The sequence below is a fragment of the Amyelois transitella genome, chromosome 17 (genome assembly GCF_032362555.1).
Source record: "Amyelois transitella isolate CPQ chromosome 17, ilAmyTran1.1, whole genome shotgun sequence".
Taxonomy (NCBI): domain Eukaryota; kingdom Metazoa; phylum Arthropoda; class Insecta; order Lepidoptera; family Pyralidae; genus Amyelois; species Amyelois transitella.
In genome coordinates, this window is record NC_083520.1 from 2,717,014 (window position 1) to 2,740,330 (window position 23,317).

At 35.2% G+C, this 23,317-nt stretch overlaps 3 protein-coding genes across 3 annotated transcripts; 2 read left to right on the plus strand and 1 right to left on the minus strand.

Moving 5' to 3' along the window:
- Positions 1–7,374: 7,374 nt before the first annotated feature.
- On the minus strand, positions 7,375–8,822 carry LOC106143368 (diphosphomevalonate decarboxylase). Its single transcript, XM_013345429.2, has one exon. The coding sequence runs from the start codon at positions 8,728–8,730 to the stop codon at positions 7,558–7,560; it is 1,173 nt and encodes a 390-aa protein (XP_013200883.2). The 5' UTR covers positions 8,731–8,822; the 3' UTR covers positions 7,375–7,557.
- A 699-nt stretch (positions 8,823–9,521) lies between these two features.
- LOC106143456 (inhibitor of growth protein 5) lies at positions 9,522–10,852 on the plus strand. Its single transcript, XM_013345549.2, has one exon. It carries the CDS (start codon positions 9,785–9,787, stop codon positions 10,607–10,609), a length of 825 nt encoding a protein of 274 aa, XP_013201003.2. The 5' UTR covers positions 9,522–9,784; the 3' UTR covers positions 10,610–10,852.
- Positions 10,853–14,268: 3,416 nt separating this feature from the next.
- On the plus strand, positions 14,269–23,252 carry LOC106143376 (low density lipoprotein receptor adapter protein 1). The gene is made up of 7 exons (XM_013345438.2): positions 14,269–14,384; positions 14,796–15,059; positions 19,373–19,549; positions 19,849–19,954; positions 20,683–20,857; positions 22,035–22,097; positions 22,949–23,252. The coding sequence occupies exons 2-7, from the start codon at positions 15,011–15,013 to the stop codon at positions 23,033–23,035; spliced, it is 657 nt and encodes a 218-aa protein (XP_013200892.2). The 5' UTR covers positions 14,269–14,384; positions 14,796–15,010; the 3' UTR covers positions 23,036–23,252.
- Positions 23,253–23,317: the final 65 nt, after the last annotated feature.

Genomic DNA, 23,317 nt, shown 5'->3' on the forward strand with positions numbered 1-23,317 from the left:
TCCCTCCAAAGAAAGAATCACCTCCGCCACAGAAAAATAAAGTCATGTCACCGCCTTCGTCTAATGTTAAGTTGAACAGATCCGACTCCAAAACAGAGGAATGTCAACCGATAAAGGTAGTGAAGAAAGAGTCGCCACTCGTGAAAGAATCTGTAGTGAAACTAGAGAAATTATCTCTAGTCGGCGAGGACTTAGATAAGTCTGCAAGTAAAACCAATGTTGATGATAAGTCTAGTAGCAAAGTTTTGGTTGATGACAAGTCTGGGAATAAAAACATTGAAGATAAGTGCGCGAGCAAACTTACTGACGATAAAGAGGTAAGTAATGATGTCGATAAGAAGAGTGAGGAGTCGAACGGCGTTGGAGATAAAATAAAGAAGTTCGAAAAAGCAGCCGAAGACGCGAGCGCAATCACTACTACTGGCAGACTCTCGCGGCCTGGCTCTATGAGGCGGGTCCGGGAAAGGATCGGCTCTGATGATCTGCCGCCACCTGCCACACCCTTCAGCGACACTGCGCACTTCCAACTGCCACCAGAAAAATCCGCAGTCCAGCCGGAACCAACTACAGTTAAGAAAGAACGAATTGTAGTCCAAGCCGAACGAACAGTCACCGAACGCCTCCAAACCCTGAACAAAAACGGCAGCGTCAAGTGGCAACGAAGCGATAGCGGCTCCGGAGAGGAAAAAATTAAACCGGAACCTCAAAAGATAATTAAACCAGAGTTCAAGCCTATGCCCTCCCCGGTCGATGTCACCATTCGTTCCCCGAGCCTCGGCGCGAAAATACCGGACCAGTTCCCGTCTCACGGCACCGCCTTCAGAAACGTCGCGTCGCCCGACACCAACCGCACGGCCAAAGTCAACGACGATGTAAATACTCATAATAATAAGCCTTGTAAATTTAAAAGCAAAGACAAGTATTCCGTAAGCAAGGGATCTAGCTACTTCACCAGGGGCTCCGAAGAGATCTGGCTCGTGAAGAAGAAAGACATAGAGGAGATTGAAGAGAGAGTGTTGGATTCGTTCCGTCGCGCCGGCGGGAATGTTTGTATGCGAAGCGAGTCTATGCGGCCGTCGTCCGATAGTGGGCAGGGTGTTTCTTTTTCGCACGCGACCATGGGTCGGAATAAACGGCAAATGTATGCGCGGAGTGAGTCTTTAGACCCTCAGTGGGCGGGCGCCCGAGCCCAGACCCTGAAGCGGCAGACTTCAGTGGCGTGTACGTGTGGACATGACAAGAAGACTCGAGCGAAGAGTGCCGGAGCAGAAACTCCTCCGCGGCCGCGCTCACGATCGCACGGAGATGAAAATAATCAGACTCATGTCCTTGACAAATACGAAACACTCGTCTAAATACTGCTGCGGAATTCTTCAGTCCGGTAAATTCCATGCACGACTCATTGTGATGGTATTATGTAAGTCTGTTCCGACTTGTGCCGACTTCACTCTGGCAGAGTGACGTGTGCAAGTCGCAGGGTTGTAATGTAAGTATAGTTTGGTGCAGTGCATGGAATGTCTATAATGTGTCGTGTGTATTCACATAATCAGTGTGTTTTGTATTGAATCCTAAATGAATTATATTTATCGGTCGGTATAAGAAAGATATTGGCTAGTCTTATGAAAAAAAAAACTAGATAGATTTGAGGTGAGGTGATTGAAATATTCGCTTCTTGAAACCAAATATTTACTTGATAAAGATGTAGTTAAAAGAAGTGACTAGATATAGAATACCAAATCTTCTTCGTTGTCGGTTATGGCTTAGAAGAGTAAAACTGCAAACGAGACTCTTAATTGCGATAAGCGTTTCATATATTTTAGTTTCCTATTAAACCAGATGGCTTCCATTAGTGACAAAGTTTTAATGAAATCAAAATATTGGAACCCTTATTGCGTGATCTCCGTTACACGTTTTAATCTTTTAGGTCGTGTGTTGTCATGAGAAAGTGTCTCGACTTTTAGAAGTCAATTACCTACATGTAATTAAGTTATTACATGTTGTAATTCTAATTGTAAACCCACCTGAGCACAATTTAATTTGAATGGTGCTTCGTCTGTACTTCGCGAATTTTATTCTGTTTGATTTGCGGTTGTGAGATGTTGTTTGAACGTAATTTTATTTTATGAATGGTCAGTTTTAGTGCTAAATTTTTGTTTTGTAAAATGCATTATGGCAAAAACGTCCAACCATTGAAATTCACTAAAAAAAAAAAAAACAACAGACATGCTCATTTTGTGGTAGAAGTTCCTTATATTTTTATGTAACTGCCATTCAAGAGTTTTTATATTTTCTTGTTATCCTTTTAAATTACATAAATTGGTTGGACGGGCTCATTTAGATGAAACTGATTTGAGAAACCGACCTATTTGCGCTATGACTTATTTCGTAGCAAGTTACAAAACTAGTCTGTTAAAATTCTGAACATTATTAAAAAGGTGCGTCGCGTAAGGACGAAATATTTTATACCTACTCGTAGTATTTGTTTGAAATTATATTACTCATTAAAATTATAATGTATTTTGTTACTATGAATGATTCCATTAGACGTATTTAATATCCTACGAAAATATTATACCATATAAGACAATATAAATACCGTTTTGTAATTTCATATTATTATGTGACCTGCATATTGTAGTGCCAATTATATAGTTTGGTCGAAATAATAAAAAAGTAACCTCCATTTTATAATAAAATTTTTGTACTCATCCTGTTACAGGACGTTTAAATTTAATATTGTGTATAGGAAAGGAATCTCTTGGCTTTCTTTCTTCAAGCTTATTTGTTTAGAGTCTCTCTCTTATCAAAAAATTCTTAGCTGTTGTCTGCAACATTTGGGGTCTTCAAAAGACAACCCGTCAGTGACATAGTTTCCTTGGTGTCATTGTATGTGTGTGTCAATTTAGTATGCTTCTATATTCAGACGGTAATAATAGCATTAAACACAAAAGCAACATTTGCGAGAACTGTAGCCACTTATCAAGATGTGGAAGTTCATAAATCTGTTAGACCATAGGATCCATGGCTATATATTTTTTCTTTACCTATAAATACATTGCCTTTAAAGCTATCAGTTGTCACCTTAAAGCTTTATTTCTTAATATTTTAAAAATATGAAATCCCTGTAAGTAGAAAGTACCCTGCCGAAGTTCAATTGCACATCTTTCCAAGCGTTACCCCTGAGATGAAATAAACAGGCGAAATCACAAAAAGCGTAAGACTGTTCGTTAATTGCATTTTATTTTGTGTTTTCCATGCATTCCAAATGTTTAGTTGCTCGCTGTTTGCGACGTGAATTGTTAATCTGCGTGTACGACGGGCCAGTGAAGTGAAGGCAGCACTGGTTGGCTCTAGAATGTAGACATCGGTGTTCGCCAAACAATACGGACCATCATAAACCATTCGTTGGCCCGGTGTGAACGCGGCTTTTAAGTTATTAATGTAAATGAGCAACGAATATGTACCAAATTGTCGAGATATCTTGTAGTGTTGTACCTAGTTAGGAGTAAGTTATCGATACATACTATTTTGTACTTTGTGATTCAAGTTTTTCAGTCGTTTGGTCCACAGATCATTTTCGATTTAATTCTTTGTATGTCAACCTTTTATAAGTGTAAGTTAACATGAACCCCGCCACTTGTGAATATATTATTATGTAACGTATTATTAGTTAATCTATTCTTTTTTTACGAATTTATGCTTGCATTTTCATTTGTGCAGCGGAATTTGTAATAAACCATTGAAGTTAAGTATCAGCATTATGTATTTAATTAACTCTAAACCGACAAACCATCTGTTGTCGAAGGCAAAAGTAACTGTAATAATTTAAAAATCATTACCTTTTCCTTGTATTTTATATAAATTTAACAGCATTGTAGCATAGTAGCATGATGTACGTATATGATGATCACGATTAGTGTAAGAAATGTAAATTTTAGATGTAAGGAAATACATAGCGCATGTTTTATATTATGTAGAGTACGTAAACACCCCTTTATTTCGCCATACACTGGCAGACGCTGATTATTTATTTGCATTTTTTTTCTTAAATGTTTATAATTTTTAATATAAAAAATATGCAGAGTTGTTGTAATCGCTAAAATGTAGTAGTCCAGGTAGATGGACTTGTTTATTTCAATGTTATATTGGTAAATAGCCCCCAGGGGATGAACTATGGCTAAACCAAATTAAAGACAAGAGTATGTTGTCTTGACGAAAAAAGATACGTACGTATGTTGTAGTTCTCATATCCAGTAATTAAGGTCCATCCTTGATTTTTAGCATATGATTGTTTTTTTTATTTGTTCCATTACATTACCTGACGATCATATCAAAATACAATTCTCACATCACACATTAAAGCAACATTTGAAATTAAAGCGCCATTGAAATTAGACAAGTTCAGCTGAAACGCTTTTCTACCAGATTATGACGTCATTGTGTCTACTAAGAGAATATTTTATAAATTGTTTATTTGCTAATACAATTTAAGTTAAAATAATTAACCAATTTGTTTTATTTCATTTGATTGTACCTTTAGTTTTGTTTAGAGGAACAATAAAGTAGGAGACTACCAATTTTTTTAAAAAGGATGGCGAATTGAAATTAGTATTACTTACTAACGGAATAGGGTCAGATGGTCACCCCAGGATAGCCCAAGCGAATAAGAAAACCGGACAGCTCTTACAGGAGCCGGCAATGCCAGGATGTCGCCTTGGAAAATATCTGTTAATAAATAACGAATTGCTCCTGTCCATGATCAAGTTTAATTTATCATATTAACTAGAGGCCGCCCGCGACTTCGTTCGCATGGAAACCCTATCAATCCCGCGGGAACTCGGGATAAAAAGTAGCCTATATGTTATTCTGGGTCTTCAGCTACCTACATACCTATATAAATTTCATCGTAATCGGTTTAGTAGTATTTGCGTGAAAGAGTTACAAACATCCTGACATACAAACTTTCGCATTTATAATATTAGTAGGATGTAGCAAACGTTTGATTTTTATTTCAAATTTAGAAAAAGCATTTCTGACATTCACATGTAAGTACTATAATCTTAGTTTTTTTAATTTAGAAATGCTATATCTTTAATTCTGAATTCATTACTTGTTTTTATTGTGCAAGCACTTATTTAAGATGTACTCAGTTATGCTATTTTATTTTACTTATTCTAATTTTAGATTTCATGGGACTATACAATACACCCCGGATTTTTGAGAGGCTTGCGTGGGGATATAAATCCAACACGTAGAGGCCCTTGGGAGAAGTTGATGTTACCAATTATTATTGTATTGTTGAATATCTAAAAATATTGTATTGTGTTCTTTACAAAAGATTTGTTTCTGAACTGCTAAGGCGTTAGAGGTCAAATAGTATTGATATGATAATATAAATAACAAAACATTTAAATTTCAACATTCTTATATTCAAGATTAGTGATAACACTTCACCTTTGCCATTTGATTTCAATATATCTTAATTAAAAACGAATATAAAATACTTATATTACAATTAAAATCTATCTAATATATTTAAATGAGCAATTCTTGTATAGTATATATAATCAGGATCTCGGAAATTGCTCCAACGATTTTCATGAAAGTTACAGATTAGGGGCTTTTCGGTTCAAGGAATCGATTTATCAAGGTCCTAGGTTCGAGAAAAGCTCGGTTCCCAAGATATATCTAATATATTTAAACGAGCAATTCTTGTATATATATAATCAGGATCTCGGAAACGGCTCCAAAGATTTTCATGAAAGTTACAGATTAGGGGCTTTTCGGCTCAAGGAATCGATTTATCAAGGTCCTAGGTTCGAGAAAAGCTCGGTTCCCAAGATATATAAACATTTTAAAAATCGCGTTTTAAGAAACTATATCAGCGCCATCTTTATAGATGGCGCTGATATAGTTTCGGTTTCGCCATGTCCGATGAGGGCCACACCGGGTATAAAAGTAAAAAAAGCGTAGTAAAAACTCTTTCTACTCGATACTAGATGGAGCTTTCTGATGCTAGAAATTAATCCGTTCATAAATACTGCTATTTTATCTTTCAGCGATGCTATTATTTCTTTGGGATTTTCCTAGTTTATTTTCTGAAGCTTTTGATTGACGAACGTGTTCATATTTGATAGCAACTCGCCGTCCGTGTCAATAGTAGTTTTTCTACTCATCAATAAATGGCGTTTGTCGTACTTCTTATAGATAAGTTTGCTATCGGATGCATTCGCTATCCGTGTCTATTATGGTTTTTTTACTCCTCAATAGATGGCGGAATTCCTCGTATTTTTTGCGCCGAAAACAAAGAAGTATTCGATTTGAGGTTAGACCAAGAAAATCAATTGTTTATTGACAAATGTGTCTTTTGAACTCACGAGTTTACTTAAAAATGCCTAAAAGATCTTGGAAAAGAACGCTGTTAAACAATCTAACTTCACGAAGCTGCGACTCTTCTCAAAAACACCGTCAAAATCACAATCGTCATCAAATACAAACAGGTCAGGTTTAGCCAACTTCGTGCATAGAGAACTCATTTCTAGAAAACCTTCATGAAACAATCAGATTTCCGCTTGTTCCACAGGTGTTTCTCAAACTTCACACAGTGATGAATCATTTCCAGTTTCTGCTCAACCCACACGTGCTGCTAAAGTAAGATGTTTGCAAAACTTGACTTATATTATACGAGCAGAAAGGTCTTATGATTTGGATGTTTCACGAGAGCGTGCGTCGCAACGTTTGGCCGCTGAAAATGACGACCAGCGAGAACGACGTCTACAAGATTTGCGGCAGCGTGCGTCACAACGTGTGGCCGCTGAAAATAACGAACAACGGGAGCGACGTCTACAAGATTTACGGCAGCGTGCGTCACAACGTGTGGCCACTGAAAATGACGAAGAACGAGAATACCGATTGGATGAACAAAGACGTCGAGACGAAAGACGTCGTAGGGCTTTAGACTTTTGAATCTGTTGGGGTTGACTTAAAGTCCAGTCCTGTCTTCATGCATGGCATGTTATACGTCGCCTTTTAAAGAGTCAAGCGACCAACTGCGTTAAAAGTCAATCTTTCAAATGAAAATCCTTATCATACCCGGAATATAGTGTGGAAGGAAGTGTTTGCTTAAGCTTAAGAACCTATTAATTATTAAAAAACTAATGACAAAAATGTATATAAACTTATTAGCTATACTCGTGATTTTTATTTAAATAACAAGTTTATAGTTATTTTATTATTATGTCGGAAAGATCAAAGAACATTATTCATATTTTATCAGTATGCAATTCATACTAAATATAAGTTTCAAAAAACACGTTCTACCAAAAACAAAATACCGAGCTAAGCTCGGTCAACCAAATAGTACCTCTATTTAAATTTAAGTGTTAATGACATAAGGAATGTGGAAGAATATTGTCTAATATGTACAAAAAAATTCATATCTAAAATTAAGATGTTTCTATTGGAAACAAATGAATAAAAAAATTATCTTAATATATTATAGTCTAACAATGCAAGTGGAGTAAATGCTGCACTATGATAAGATGAAAGCACCAAGTTTCAAATAATATTAAGACATTTTGGAGAACCATTATCATTCAACAGATGGGATCCATCAGTTACTTCAGTGGGTCCTTCACCAACTTTTGTATGTATCACATATTTGATCAAGTCTTTGGCCTGAGGTTCTATAGTCAACTTGCTCACAATATCAGCATTAATAGGTTTAACATTAGTCTCAATGCCCCTAACAAAGGCGGTAGAAGATGAAGGAAAAATATGATTAATAACAGATAATAATTCTGGCACATCCTTCTTCAATAAATACAAACAGGCATTGGGACCAGCATCAAATGTGTAAGCCACTTTAATTTCCCTGTACAAATCATTATAATTGTGAATCAAATCAATAATGGTATATGAAACACTGGTCAAATAAACAAAGGGTGGATATGAGTCCATGCAAACTGCATGGAACTGATTACTATCCTTCATGGTGATTTCCGCAAACTTTGCAAAGTGTTTTTCTTTGATTGCTTTGCAAATTTCTTCAGTTCTCTGAGGGACTACTTGTTCTGCTCGATACTTCAATAAGTCTGAAGTCTCCTTGGTAATATTCATCCCTTTAGTGGAACTCATTTTCTTTTTACTCTCTCCAACTACAAGGATCAAAGCATGCATTTCCGGCCAGTGGGAATTATCAGCCACCTGAGTGGCCACTGAGTCAGAGCCATCAGGTTTTACCCCTGCATGCCATCTTACAAATCCTCCATAGACACTCCTACAAGCACTTCCAGAACCCAATCGAGCTATTGAACTAACATCAGATTTGAGTTTGTAGAGTTTAGCTAATGCAGACACCAGGCAGGCATACCCAGCAGCAGAAGATGCCAAACCTGCTGCAGTTGGGAAATTATTTTCAGAACAAATGTGTACTTTCCAGTACAAAAACTCTTCTCCAACACTTTTTTCTTGCGCCGCTCGGATTTTTATCTCTCTTAGGCAATTTTGCAATCTTTTATTGGAAAATGATTCTTTTATCCCATTCAACCAAATTTTATCTTCAGAAAAATCTGGCCTGGCAGTAACTGAAGTTTTAGCACACATTACACCCGTATCCAAAGTTGCGCTAACGGAATCATTTGTAGGCAATATTAATTCTTCATCGCGTTTGCCCCAATATTTAATGACTGCTATATTTACAGGTGCAACTACAGTTATTATTTCACTCATGTTTGAATTACTTGAAAACTTTTAGAATGTGTGTTACGAACTGAAGCGATGAAAAACACGTCGTCTACAGTGGATATCACAATTCGACTGGCCTGACTCTGTCTGACTGATAAACTCTGATTTCATTTCTGTGACGTACGTGACTATGTCACTCAGTAACTGAAGTTTGACAACATTGACAATTAGCGATTGCCAACCACCTATAATGAAAAGGCACAAAATCTGTCCCAGAAGAGCACCAGTTTGCCAAAAGCAGGCGTTAATGATGTTATGGTTTCGTTATGCCCGGTAGACCCGCAGCACTCCTTGTTCCAGAAATGCTCTTTTATAGTGGTGGGAATAAATAAAATAAAGAGATTGCGAAAATACGTTTTACCTTACTTTCCCACTTACGAAACGAGAACAAATAAATCTATTCAAAAAATTACATTAGATATAAAAGAAATATTTATAAACCCGACCTTTTTGGTCATCTTCAACATAAAATTTGTTCTCTACTTCGTTTTGGCAATAAAACTTCTTCATGAGGCTATTTGTGGCTAGTGAGCGACAGTCTAGTCATAGAATTATCTAAACTTAGTATTAGTCGAGTAATAGCTGTGGGTGCTTTACTTCTCCCTTTCTAGGAACTCTTTGAAACATCAAAAGTCATCAAATCCTATATTATAACACAACTCCAACACACATGCTTGTTATCGAACACTTAAAAATCAATTGTCTGTACCCTGTACTGTTACTTATTCAGATATTCATATTCATAAGTCATAAAAATTAAATGCAATGGCAACACTGAGCCGCTTTTATTTGATGTCTGATCTGAAATTCTGATTTATGTTTTTTGCCGTTTTTCTTGTTTGGTGATTGTGAAACATTGTTTTTAATTAAATATAATTGCTCTAAGTATTATTCATATTTCACATTATGCATTTTCAATATATTGGGCTGTAGTCTTTTTTTATCAAAGGACACTTGTGAATTTATTGTGATTAAACATTACATAGGTATTACGAACCTACTTTCATTGAAATCGTTACCGAAATAATATAAGTTAAAGATGACTTCAGCTCTTTACTTAGAGCATTATCTGGATAGCCTCCAGCATTTGCCGATTGAGTTACAAAGAAACTTCAAGCTCATGAGGGACCTCGACGATAGGGCGCACGGAATAATGAGAACAATCGATCTCATGGCCGATGAGTTACTTCCAAATATTCCGAAAATGGATGAGGAAACTAAGAAGGAAAAGGTAAATACAATTCAGGGCCTTTTTAACAAAGCAAAGGAATACGGTGACGACAAAGTCCAACTCGCAATACAGACGTATGAGTTAGTCGACAAGCATATACGGCGACTGGATTCCGACCTAGTTCGCTTTGAATCGGAAATCCAGGAGAAAGTCATGAGTGCCAGAGCTGCTCAACAAGCAGCTGCTGACCAAGAGACTAACACAACTACAGTGAAAAAAGGTAGGAAAAAGCATAAAGGGAATGAGAAAGCGGCTGCTTCGACTGGTAAGAAAAAGCGCGCTGGTGCGTCCAGTGAGGATGACGCGGTTGCAGCAGGCCGCTCAGCTGCCAAGAAGAAGGCTCAACGCAAAGGTGCAACTGCCACTGCTAATGCTGTCAAAGAACAGGAAGAGACTCCAGATTTGGATTCTGTAGCCGGCATGGCCCACCCTAGTGATGTTCTTGATATGCCAGTGGATCCCAATGAGCCTACTTACTGCCTCTGCCACCAAGTGTCTTATGGCGAGATGATAGGTTGTGATAACCCTGATTGCCCTATAGAATGGTTCCACTTCGCATGTGTTGACCTCAAGATCAAACCCAAAGGCAAGTGGTACTGCCCGAAGTGTACTCAGGACAGAAAAAAGAAATGATCCGCTGTGAAGCCAGTGGCTAAACCTGCAGATAAGACTGCTATGACTGTTAAGAAAGAACTCAAATGACTTCCTTATAATTGATTTTTATAAGTTTATAATATAAAGAATAAAATTTAAAATTAAGCCTTAGCAATAAATAGTGGATACATATAAATAGCATATAGAAAGCTTCACAAATGATAATTATTATGATTGTTGAGGGTTTGTTTCCCATATAATAAGATATTAGATGAATGACAAAAGTTTGTCATGTGAATCATGCAAATAAATTATTCTATTCTATTCTATTCTATTTACTATAATTGAAATAAATATAATTTATGTTCACAATTTTTACACCAAATACATACATAATGAGTTTCTTATACTGAAGAATAATATTTGGCTCTTTCTATTAATTACCATGATGAAACACATACTTATATAATTTTTTCACTTATTTAGCTTGGAAAAAATATATAATATAAAGGTTTTAGTGTCCGTATAATAAAATCCTTAAACGTTTATTATGCTTTGAAATTTCAGGTAAAATTCCTGTATTCTTACTTTCCTTATTGTATTTTATCTTTTTATGACAAGGTACATTATTTTTTGTATTTATACTTTTGTGTTATTGATGAACAGTCAACAGCATATCAAACTAACCAAACTCACTCTAAATTCGCCTCTATTACCACATCATAAAGTTCCGTGCAAGGTAACTTGATATGCAGTTGACTGTACTTACATGTTTATACAGATCTTGTAGCAATCCATGAAAGGGAATTATAAAATTTTAAGGCTAGTCTTCGTACTAAATACCCATTATATTACAAATATTTTGATGTGATGTACTTACAGTTAAAATTTTTAGATTTTGTGGAGTAGAAGCACGGAGTTATGTGGGAGAGAGAAGATTGTGTTACACATAGCAAGAATTATTTAGGCTTATAAACTTGGGATTCTTAATGTAGGCGATGGGCTAGCAACCTGTTGCTGCTGGCTCTGTCTACCCCGCAAGGGATGTAGTTATGGGTCAGGACATCATGAATAATCTTTTGGCTACAACTCTATTACTATAGAATGTACTTTCTCTCACTCCCTAACTCCGTTACTAGAAGTAAAAAATCAATTGGTTGACACATTGTAATTTATTATTGTTTATCAGTAATGTATTGATGTTTTTCATTGATATTAAGTAATTTGATTGTTTTATTTAAATAAATCTTAATTTTTTAAACATGTAATTATTTTTAATTAATTTCTAAAACACTGACAGAAAAAATTCTGTGCCGTTTGTTTCCAGGCCCAGGCTTACTCCATCTCTTTCCAATGAATGTCGTAAAGGCGACTAAGGGAAAGGTTAATAAACAAGGGTTCTCAGTACCAACATTAAGCCATATAGCTGAACGTAGCCTTTCATTCTTTGCGAGTCTGTTGGCTCTGTCTACCCCGCAAGACGTGATTATAGACCTGTACTGCTGCACAATCTATAGGTACTGCCACCCTGGTTCATATGCGAGATGAAAATGTCATTATTTGTTCCTCTTTTCGATAGACCCCTGATGAGGCATATCTTACTTAGTTCATCAAAAGTTGCATACGATTACATGAATACTGAATAGTGCCAAATGTTTCCAATGTAAAATGCTATGAGCAGCTATTATGCTATTATAAGTGGTCATTAGTTTTGAACCATACAGCCAGACAGTGGATGGAAAAATGTAACCAGGAATGCGCTTGGATGAGGAAAAGAGTTATCTAAGTGACGACTGGCGGTCCATCTCATTGTCTCTGCGGGATACTTTGTGGTTACACCTATGATCAAATTCAAAATGTTTTATTCATTATTATGGACATCTCGAACAATATTTAATAATTGTCATATCAAAATCCTGGATGGATCTTAGCTAAAAGGTAAGGTCTTTCAACCAAAGATATTATTACTTTGATAGAAATCAACACATTGGTGTAATTGCTGTTATTAAATGTCAGGCGTATAGTTAAAATTTTTGGCGGTACCTCTAACAACTTTCATTGTCTTGAACTATTATGCAGGGACTTATCAATTAAAATATATTATAAGAAAATCAAAGAAAATGTTTCTTAATTTGGGATTGGGACTTCTGAGTCCTAAAGTCCATAATTTATGACTGAGTTAATAAGTTGGAGGTTCTCAATTCGAAAATTTTTTTTTTACCTAAGTAATGTATGTATGGATCAAGATGTTTAATTTTTACCATTTTGGTTACAACCATTGGAATACATATAATCACGTTTTTATCCCTTGTGTGGTAGACATAGGAATATACCTTGCTTATCCTTATAGTAGGTATCTATATCTAATCATACAAAATTTTCTATAAATATGATATACTCGTTGGTTCATAATTGTTAACTTTTTATAATAAGTGAATATTTAAGAATCAACCTCTTGATTTATTTTGACCAAAAGCAAAACCTTGAAAGATAGGTAGGTTACCTACCTAATTATATTTACTTTGGCACACGTCTATACACCATTATTATGCATTTCGCAGTAAAAGGATGCTAAGTGTAGTTCGAGAGGGGAACAGATCAGAAAAAACTTGATCTGAGCGCGGGATCCGCAGTATTGCATCAGCTAGACATATGATGGCCGGGTCTCCGCGCTTGCATCATAAGCATTCTCTTATACTTAGGTTTAAATCATTCTAAGACTTTGATCGCGTTAGTACATGGCTTTTTGCTATTTTTAGGTAAAACAGGAATTAAAGGGGAGCGTGAATGGGAATGTTGGAGTGGGTAGGCCAAGACAAAAGAACCTACATATTTTGATCAAATCGGTGTTTCGGAAAAAGGTCATGTCAAGAGTACCGACGAAGCATGAATAGAGTCATGAATTTTTATAAAGCGAAAGAAGTATGCAGAGATCGTGGCAATTGGAAAGATGTATTCCTGCTTACCCCTCCGTAAAAAAGGAGTCATTTTATGTGTGTATGTAGATAATGTAAAGGTCGCTATCTACTGTGGTGTGCAGTGCTTTTTTTTTTTCTCCTCACTGCTTAACTATTTAACTAGAGGTATATGAAAATTTCAAGAAAATTCGTAAAATTCTTTTATACATTGAAGACTGGGTAGATAATAAACAAACAATATTATTAATATTACTTGGGTTAGTAAGGTAGGGATGGTTGGGATGCCAAATTAATAATTTTTCTCTCATCATATCACTTTTCATGCCAAATAACATTTGGTATTTTTGATGTACTTACTTTTACCGAATTCTGCCCTCTGCCAAAATATATACTAAATTTTTATCTTTAGGGAAATCAGTTTATTCTTAACTAATTACATTGTAAGTACTTAATCATATGATATAGATGTTATATAATTATGAAACATTGAACTTGTTATAATTCCCTGTTTGATAAAAATGTTTTGCCTCCACGTTCTAAAAATAATGGCTACCAACATCAATGACACTCTTTTCCTATTAAGATAATTTTTATTTGCCATTAAAAATAATAAATTAATACGACCATATCTTTTTATTTATTCAGTTGCATTATTTGCAAATTCAATAGTTTAGTTACAAAGCTCGTGTTTTTCCTTGCCTTTCATTTTTTTTTTAATAATATAATATTATGTAAGTAGTTAGCCTGCATAGGTGGTGCCGGTGGCTAATATGATTTCATTTTGTGTAATCGTTTCAAAGACTTATCGATTGAAAACAAAGATATAGATCGAGAACGCAATTGAAAGTGACTGAGGAATTTTTATTCGAATCTAGGATTTTTGATGCAGTGTTTAGGTAATGTTATTTTAAGGTTTCTTTAAGAGTGGGTAAATACTCAAATATTTGTTCGATTTTTTTTTAAATCCAGGCCCTTGTTCTGTTTATTTAAAATTATCGAAAGCTTGATAAGTTCTTCTTATTACATATCAACATTAAATTTTACTACCTAATATTAAATGATTCTAAATATAGTAGTAAGAAACATTCCTTATATAAGATTAGAATAGAGGAGTAAAAGTTTAATATTATTTTGAAAAGTCACCTTTTTAGGTAAAAAATAAGTACTTATTACCTAAAACTATGCAAGTTTTTCCTTCTCGCGTTCCATTGTTTTCATGAGAATTAATCATATGTCGCTCAAATTTTAATAAAATGCAAAATCAAATAAAAAACACGAGATGAACATGGTGTATATACTTTATGTAGACGTCTACATTGGCTCAGTAAATTGACGCGCACGTTCTACTGAGGTTCATACGCGAAGGGTGGGTCTGAGGTCTGCGTGCGCGCAGGCTTGCAGTTTGGCGGGAACTACGGACGGGAAAACTTGCCTGCCAGTTTTAAATTACTGGCACATAATAATTAATTTCATTAATCTAATTTCGAAGAATTTTTTTAAAGAATATTCAGAATATTTGAAAATGACTACGCTGCTGAGGAAGATGTGGAGGACCCATTCCAAGCATAAAAGTGAGTGAAATCTTTTCAATAAAAACTCTATTTTAAAAAGTGAATTTTTGTTGATTGTTAAAAAATAACTACAATTTGTAGGTAAATTACCTAGTTTCTTGAATTTTATTTAATGTACCTACCTATATCTATTCATATATACCTAAAAGCACAAAAATTCTGTTAATTTTGAAATTAAACTTAACATCTCTGAAGAATTAAATTGATTTGTTTCGGAAGTATAATAAAACGAATTACACTTTGTGTTTCAAGTTATTATAATACATTAAAACACGTGAGGCGTGTTTTAATGTGTGTGCATTAGGAGGTACTTATGTATAAACTTTTGCATTTAATTGTCATAAAGTATGAAGTGATGCGATGCAGAACATTTTTAATACAACAGCCATAAATTTCAGTCCTTGTAAATTAAAATTAACAAGTTACTTAATTGTGAAAAAAGTTGGCAAAACTTTTAATTTAGCCCTACCACCCGCTTCGCTGAAAAGTCTTCATGCATTTAATTCAGGAAATTTTTGTATTGTTTTGTTATGCTTTATTTCTCAGTGGATTTTTTTGTACTTTACCGATTGATATTTTCTCTTTAAAAATTGCATTGATTTGACAGTGTTGGATTTTAGTTTCGATCTAAGAATTAACGAAAAGATTATCTCTATGTTAACGGTAGAAAAATGTGCGGCCCGGGAAAGGTGCCACTCAATGTAATAGTAGTAAGTAGTTAATTCCTTTAGACAAAACGTCCTTTTTTCAGAACTTCACATTTTAAAGTCAAAGTAAAAACCTTAATTATTAAGTTTCCATACCTACAAGAGCCTTAAAGAACTTAAGTATCGCCAAGTCAATCTGAAAATCCTGCGAATATTCATATGTCAATTTGCTTTCCAGCACCACCAGTCCCCAAACCAGTCTTTTTACGTCTTCATTATAACTCCCAAGTTGGGTAACTGTGTGTATCTCCGGCTGAACGTTTCTCTCTAATTATCTCGGCATTAGGAGCTCTCGCTTTGCCTGCCTTAAACGGCGTCAGAAAACATATGAAAAACTCGACGTTTGCCAGCAACAAAGTTGATAGCGCTAAAGCTAAGTGTGCTTTTCCATCAAATAATTCAAGCTAAGCTATAATATTTCATCAAGCTCATTAAACAAAAATACTGCTTTGAAATGGCGTCAGAAAAAAACTCAACGTTTGCAACCGAGTTGTTAACAGCGCAAAAGTATAAGGTTGCTTTTTCATCAGATAATTCAAGTTAGGCTATAAAACAACTTATGTCACATAAGTTGAACCAAAATGGAGGCGCTCTGCATAGATGCTTTGTAGGCTAACGCTCTTTAAACCTTCAAGCAATGTGCCAGGAGGACGAAAATTACCTGAATCCTAAACGCTTAAACAGGGATAAATTTGAAAGCCTAATCCAAACAATGGCTGAAGTAGATAGAGAAGAAGTTGTCATAAGGTCTACATAACCCAACAGTTAGCAATATGAGGTAATTTTTTGATTTTGTGATTGGTGGAACCAAAGTACCATACGTAGCATAGTACATGGTGGAAAGGCACCTTACTTGTTCCGTATATTAGCACATTGTAAAGATTCGTCGGAAAACGTTGAATAGTTTTTGCTTGAAGGAAGTCTTTCAGTAAGAAGTGGCGAGGTGAAAGTTTATTTTGTAAAATGTTTATATTACTAATGTTCCCGATAAGTCTAGCCTTCTTACTTGTATTTTTAATTCAGTACTTTTAGATTCTTCCGTTTTAACTTTCATCCGAAATTTAATTAGATTGATAGGAACTTAACTTAGTTACCAAAAACCTAATTTTCAAAATTGACTACGAAAAAGATTGGATTTAAAATTAAAATCCAAAATCTTTATTGCATAATCAATCTTTATTTCAGTAGTTACGTGTACAAAATCGTGGACAAAAACAATATGTCTAGATTTTATTCACTTACGCCGTTACGCTTAAATAGCTCTAGGTACTTTCAGGTCACAATTGGGACAGATTTCAATTCACGAAAAGAAATTAATATTTAACCGGTAGGTAGCATACTATAAACTTTTTCGTTACGAATTAGATCTCTCTCTTGTCATGTCGTTGCATTCTCAGCTGTGGACTTTAGCGATATTATATTATACAGGCGTTAAAAGTTTCTTTTATTGTCTACTTTCTTAACACCAAGCCTTGGTTTTTGTTGGAAAGCTCGTCTTCTACGACATAGACGAATACCCACACTTTTCTACTTTATAATTAAATTTTGCCCTCATGGAAAGTTCATAAAACTAACTGAACTGTTGTGCTCGGATTTTGGTTTTTACAAAAGATCACTGATTCTTTGTGAATTCTCATAAAGCTACGTCTCTTTATACACACGTTGATTGCTGCACCAAAAATTATAGCAAGTTTTGAGTAGGTACTTACATGATTATACCATTAAGATTTTATCCCAGTCTAAATTAACATCTCAGGTCTAGATTTTGTCTAATAAGTATCTACCGGTACTTAATTGATCTAGGGCCAATTACTGTTAGTCTACTTACCATGCAATAGCGTTTTTATGAACATATAATTCTAGGTTTTCCAACCATAGTTGTCGCTTTATAAATTATTGATCGGATGAAAGGCGATCAAACGGAGAAGGCAGCTACAGCATTCTTGCGAAATTATCTCAGGCATTTAGCTCAAAGTCCGCGAACTTGCCATGAAAGCGTATACGAAGCTTGCATGATAGTCTGGTAGCGGAAAAACATAGTGTGTGCCGGCTGCTTCTCTTCCTATGCATTGTAAATTGTTGCGATGGCAATCAACAGTGCATATCTTCTGTATTGAGTTTAATGTATTAAGTTTAAAACAAGCTAATAACTAATAACTTTTCTATGAAAATATTATATCTTTTACACGGTCGTGTTTTTCAATCATTGCCTACTGCACATTGAATTATTCCAAACGCAATCACGATGATCCATCCTGACAAATTGCGCCTAATGATTGACCCGTGCCCTAATTACCATGCCCATACATGTCTGGCCTAGATAACAGTGAGATAAGTGCCAGATATTACTGAAATAGCAGCTAAAGGCGGTCACTTGGATAACTCGCCGACGCTGAACTTGTGCCCTTGACGTCAAGTATATAGTCTTTGTTTGGTGATAATCGGGTGTTGTGCTAAATATTACGACTGTATTACGCACTGTTTTTGTTGTTAATCTCACTGCGACTGTGACTAAACATTTCCTATACAGATATATTTGTTTGCTTGAATTTGTTTTGTATGGTTTCAGGGACAGTAGAATAGATAATAAGATTTCAGTACAAAGGCATAGTGGCAACGATGGCTGGACGCCGCAATATTGTGTTAAGATTTTTTTTTAAATAGACCATGTATATAGTCCGACTCAACATGACCCCAGTCTATGTTGCTCGGTTCCCAGGCTTACCCATTAAGCCTGGCGGAAGATCTTTATTTATTTATTTATTTAGTATAGTGCAACAAAAACTCCCAACGCGGAGTTTACTTCACCAATCCGAACTGGCATGTAAACCAACAATTTCTCACTCGCAAAACTAGTACAGATTGCAACTGAAAAGTCGCTATCGATATTATAATGAAATCAGAACTAATCGCCTAATTTCCGATCGTTATAAGCCTAATCTAGCTTGCGACACTGATGTCGCCAATAAATCTAGCCGGACAGGCTTGAGAAAATTGCCTAGGCCGACATTATCTCTAATAACTGATAGCGAAGGCGACAACGTCCGCCGTAGTTGGCTCTAGCTTTGAACGGGAATATATCCGTGAAATCCATTACAAAAATTATATTATCCGAATGACTGAAAATTACAAAAAGTCCGTTGCCTGGATTAATATGTACAAAACCCGAAATTTAAGTTGACTAAAGTTGCTTGGGACCTATATACATATAGTCACCCCCTGAGCTGGACTTTTTATACATATTCAAAAAGCAAAATTAACGACAGATTTTGTTACATTGCAAGACCTGAGTTGTAAGTAAGTAAGCTCTAAGCTGCGATGAAGATTAACGAGCTTTCTAATTATTTTAGCGAGTGCTGCGAACATCCAGGCGTCCAACTGACATAAATTCTTCATTAAAGTACCTAGGTTATCGAAAGTTAAGCCTTTATTTATAGGTACAGCTCTAAAGTTTTAAAAATTGATCTATATTCAGTTAAGTTCAAAGGTTCGACTGGCAGGAAATGCCTCATGAAATCCACCTGTTGAGTACGTGTTTTAGGTTTAAATAAATAAATAATCGTAAATTAACGTGTCTATAATATAGTTCTAAATATTTTATTCCAGAACTCTGCGAGGAATGGGCTCTTGCTGAATGTGAAGGAGAAGGTTGGTGGCGAGAGGCCCGCGACTTAGGCCGCGGTCAGAGTGACGTGAGGTACGCGGGAGTGGCGCCTGTGGAACGAGCCGCGTCCGCGCCCGCTACCGCTTTAGCTGTGCGGTCTGCCTTACATACAGCTAAAAGTGAGTACAAATATTACAAAATTTTAAATCTAACTTAGATTCAATCTGTGTTCGGTGAATACAGTTATGCGTTCTCCAGAATCGTGGTCATATAGGAGGAAAGAAAAATTTTATAAAATTTATGATTAGAGTAACATGACTGTGTGATTGTGAGGTAGAGCACTAGTAGCACTAGTAGCACGCCTAGAAAATGTATTAATTTATCAAATTATCGTTCTCATACTAGCGTTTCAAAGGGGAAAATCATGTCTTTCAGCTTTTGTACTCTTAAACTACAATTAAATTTTCATGTTTTTCAGCAATGAACAAGAAGCTGCAAAGGGTGAACTTGGACATCAGCCCTAAAGGCATCATAGTGACGGACGCGGAATCTCAAGAAAATGTAATCAGTCTTTCAATATACAGGTATGTGACATAATAAGGCCTCCCCCAAGTTCAGTGGGAATAAAAATATATATCTACAAATAAAAAAAAACAGCAACCTTTTTAGGTTGTCACTCCATCGCCAGTATTTTTCAATTTTAATGAGATAAAATTAACTTAGATGAGAAAAAATGTTAATGAAACCATTAATAAATACTGACAGTGTCTAACAGTCATTGACTTTCTGATAAAGTCAATTGTGAAAATAAATGTCAATAATCTTGTGTAATTAATTACTTTTTATTTTAATTGACTGAAGTCGCGTCGACCATTTTTTCCGTATCAATAAATTGATTTAAATGAGCCACATAAATCAATGTTATATCAGTGTTTGTAAATATGCCTGTTAGTAAGTCTGTTTAAATTATTATTATCTAAGCTACTAGCGTATCAAGTGCTATCGGGTGATAGCTTTTTTTAAACGTTTGGTTAAATTTCCAAGAATCTTTTCTGTTTATTCTGTAGATTGATATCTATAGAATTGCATTTAAGAATCGCCTTTTCTACGTGGAAATTGAAAACGAATAAGTAAGAATATTTTCTTACAGTAGATAGTTTTTATCGTTATTGCCGGCTCCCGTGGCTCTGCATACAGAGAAAACACAGACTTACCTGAGGGCTCTCTTTTCCCTATAAATTTCTAACGCGTTCTGAAGAAGTCTTATTTTGAAAATCAATTCATTAGATTCTTTCTGCTACAACTATTTCAGGATCTCATACTGCTCAGCGGACGCTGCGAACGCCCGTGTGTTTGCCGTGGTGGAAGGCAGAGGCGGCAGCGGGGCGGGCGAGACGCACGTCGCGCACGTGTTCGTGTGCGCGCGGCGGAAACAGGCGCGGGCGCTTGCGCTGTCATTGGCGCACGCGTTCAATGACGCCTATCAGGTAATAGAGAACGCCCGCGTGGAGCGAAAATCAAATCAAATCAAAATCAAATCAAATATGTTTATTGTGCAACACAGGTTAAAAGGCTGTTACATATTTGTGATCATCACTGTGAGCTGTCCTAATGGACGTACAATATCGTATTTAAAATTAAATTTCAAAGTCAAAAACATACAAGCAATTAAATTAATTAGTAAGAATTAAATTAAAATTAAATAATAATTAAAAAAGCCTTATTTGTTGTCAATTTAAAATAATTATATAATTCCTGAGTCATGCATATTAATAATAATTAAATTATAATAATATCATCTAGAAATTCTTGAATATTATAGTAGCATTTCTCAATCAGAAGAAAAATTAATTACCGTTCCCGCGGGAATTTAGGGAAATCCTCTCTTAGTGCATTCCACATTAGGAAGCTGCATGCCAAATTTCAAGTCTCTAGTCCCAATGGTTTGAGCTGTACGTTGATTGTACCTCATAAACTGAAGTTTTATAAATATTTTTACGAACGTACGAACTACATATATCACGTCTTCACGTATCACGAAAAACAGACCCATCAGTAGCATCAAAAGGGTGAAGGCCACGTATAGTTGAATGGTTTCAAATGACAGAAAAAATAAAATAAAAATATAAAAAAGACGATGATAAAGATGTTGGAAATATATAAAATGGACAATTATAGTATCAAGGCGTCATGGAACGACCGAACATGCAAGGCTATGTCAAATCGGCATTCAAAACTTTTGTCTCGACATCAAATCAAATCAAAATAATTTATTTGTAAATACAGGTAAATACAAAGATGTCAATACAATTAAGGTGCTCTGTATTTTGCCAAAGTGGCGTACAAATATAAAGTCATAAATAAAAAATAAAATAATTAACATTGATTACAGTCTACTACATCTCGTCTCTGGTCAGACGAAAGAGTTCTTATTTCATTTTATTTATTGTACAATTGATAACAATGATCCCAGACCCAGATCACATTTAGATAGCGACAGGCTGCTAGACAATCTAAAAAAAAAAACAAGATGGACACAATGTCGAAAATACGCAAACATGAGAGAGATAATTAAATTTTTTGTAAGTTTAAGAATCGTTTAAATTATCTATTATCAACAGATTCTTTGTAAGTTTAAGAATCGTTTAAATTATTTTTTTCCAGGAATGGCAAGCGAATCAAGGCAGTTCGTTACATAACCCCAGTGGAAACAGAGTGAACCCATGGGTAAGATCCAATTTTAAATAAATCCAGCAACAATATAAAAAAACAAGTAAAAATAGTAAATAAATATGTTCAAACTAATGAATGCGAAAGATGTAATGAAATCCAGTAACAATATAAAAAAACAAGTAAAAATAGTAAATAAACATATGTTCAAACGAATAAATGCGAAAGCTTTGTAAGTTATGTATGAAAACATGATGTTAATGTTAACTACTGAATGGTTTACGGTGAACTTTGAAAAAGGTTACTATTTACAGGAAAACCGCGGGCGCATGCTAATACTATATAATATATTCATATATAACAGTGTGATTTCAATCAGTTTTATCAATATTATTAACATGAAATCAAAATACTTGTGCATGCAGATCTTACGGGTAAAATTTCTAAGACTGAAAATCCTAAATTATAAGTCTAAGAGCTGACATATGAAAGAGTTCAAAGCGTGAATCACATGAGCGATGATTCCGCTCGACCCCCACCAAAGGGAAGATCTTTCGCCAGGTTAGGTGTAATGTGACTATGGGTACCGCGGCTCCGACGATGTTGAGTCGGAAGTTGTATTTATGCTCAAATCCATGAAATCTTTGCGCGATTTAGATTCTTCGCTGCTATTAGTCGAGTGCATCAATTTCTTCGCGAGGATTGACAGTTGTTGTGTGATTGGCTGTTGTGACGTGTGGCGTAGAGATTTCGCCACAAATGTGAAGATTTTATATTTAGATTATCAAATGATTTTCTTATTTGGCAAAATCTAATCACCATATCATTTTCATCTACACTATTTCTCTTTACATTTATTCTTACACGTTTTGTGTAATTTTACAAGCTAGTATGTTCCTTATTTTCAGGTACAATTTGCGGAGGAGTCTGATGAAGAATTGGACGGTGATGGCGAGCAATGGGATTCTCCGGCGCCACTCGTTACTTTCGCATGAGCTTTATCACTTTTTGTTAAGCTGATTTAAAAATTAGGTTACTTGTGAGCGTTTTTGAAGTATGTGAATTTATTTAAAGTGTTATATGACTGTATTAATTAAGATATTACATAAAAAATGGTTTTAGGATAATTATAATGGTCGTAGATTTTCTTTGCTAATAAGGAAAATATAATGGAATAAGACACAAAACAAAATATTCCTTTACGTTTAAGTATTTCAAGAATAATGTATATATTTGTACTAATGGTTAGTTCGAAATAAAATATCTTTTAGTTTTTA

What these genes read in the sequence shown, in the direction of transcription:
- LOC106143456 (XM_013345549.2), top strand. Translation starts at nt 9,785, where the DNA reads ATGACTTCAGCTCTTTACTTAGAGCATTATCTGGATAGCCTCCAGCAT.
- LOC106143376 (XM_013345438.2), top strand. Translation starts at nt 15,011, where the DNA reads ATGACTACGCTGCTGAGGAAGATGTGGAGGACCCATTCCAAGCATAAA. An exon ending in GACCCATTCCAAGCATAAAA is followed by an intron (nt 15,060 to 19,372) that starts GTGAGTGAAATC and finishes ATTTTATTCCAG; the next exon opens with AACTCTGCGAGGAATGGGCT. An exon ending in CGTTCAATGACGCCTATCAG is followed by an intron (nt 20,858 to 22,034) that starts GTAATAGAGAAC and finishes ATTTTTTTCCAG; the next exon opens with GAATGGCAAGCGAATCAAGG.
- LOC106143368 (XM_013345429.2), bottom strand. Translation starts at nt 8,730, where the DNA reads ATGAGTGAAATAATAACTGTAGTTGCACCTGTAAATATAGCAGTCATT.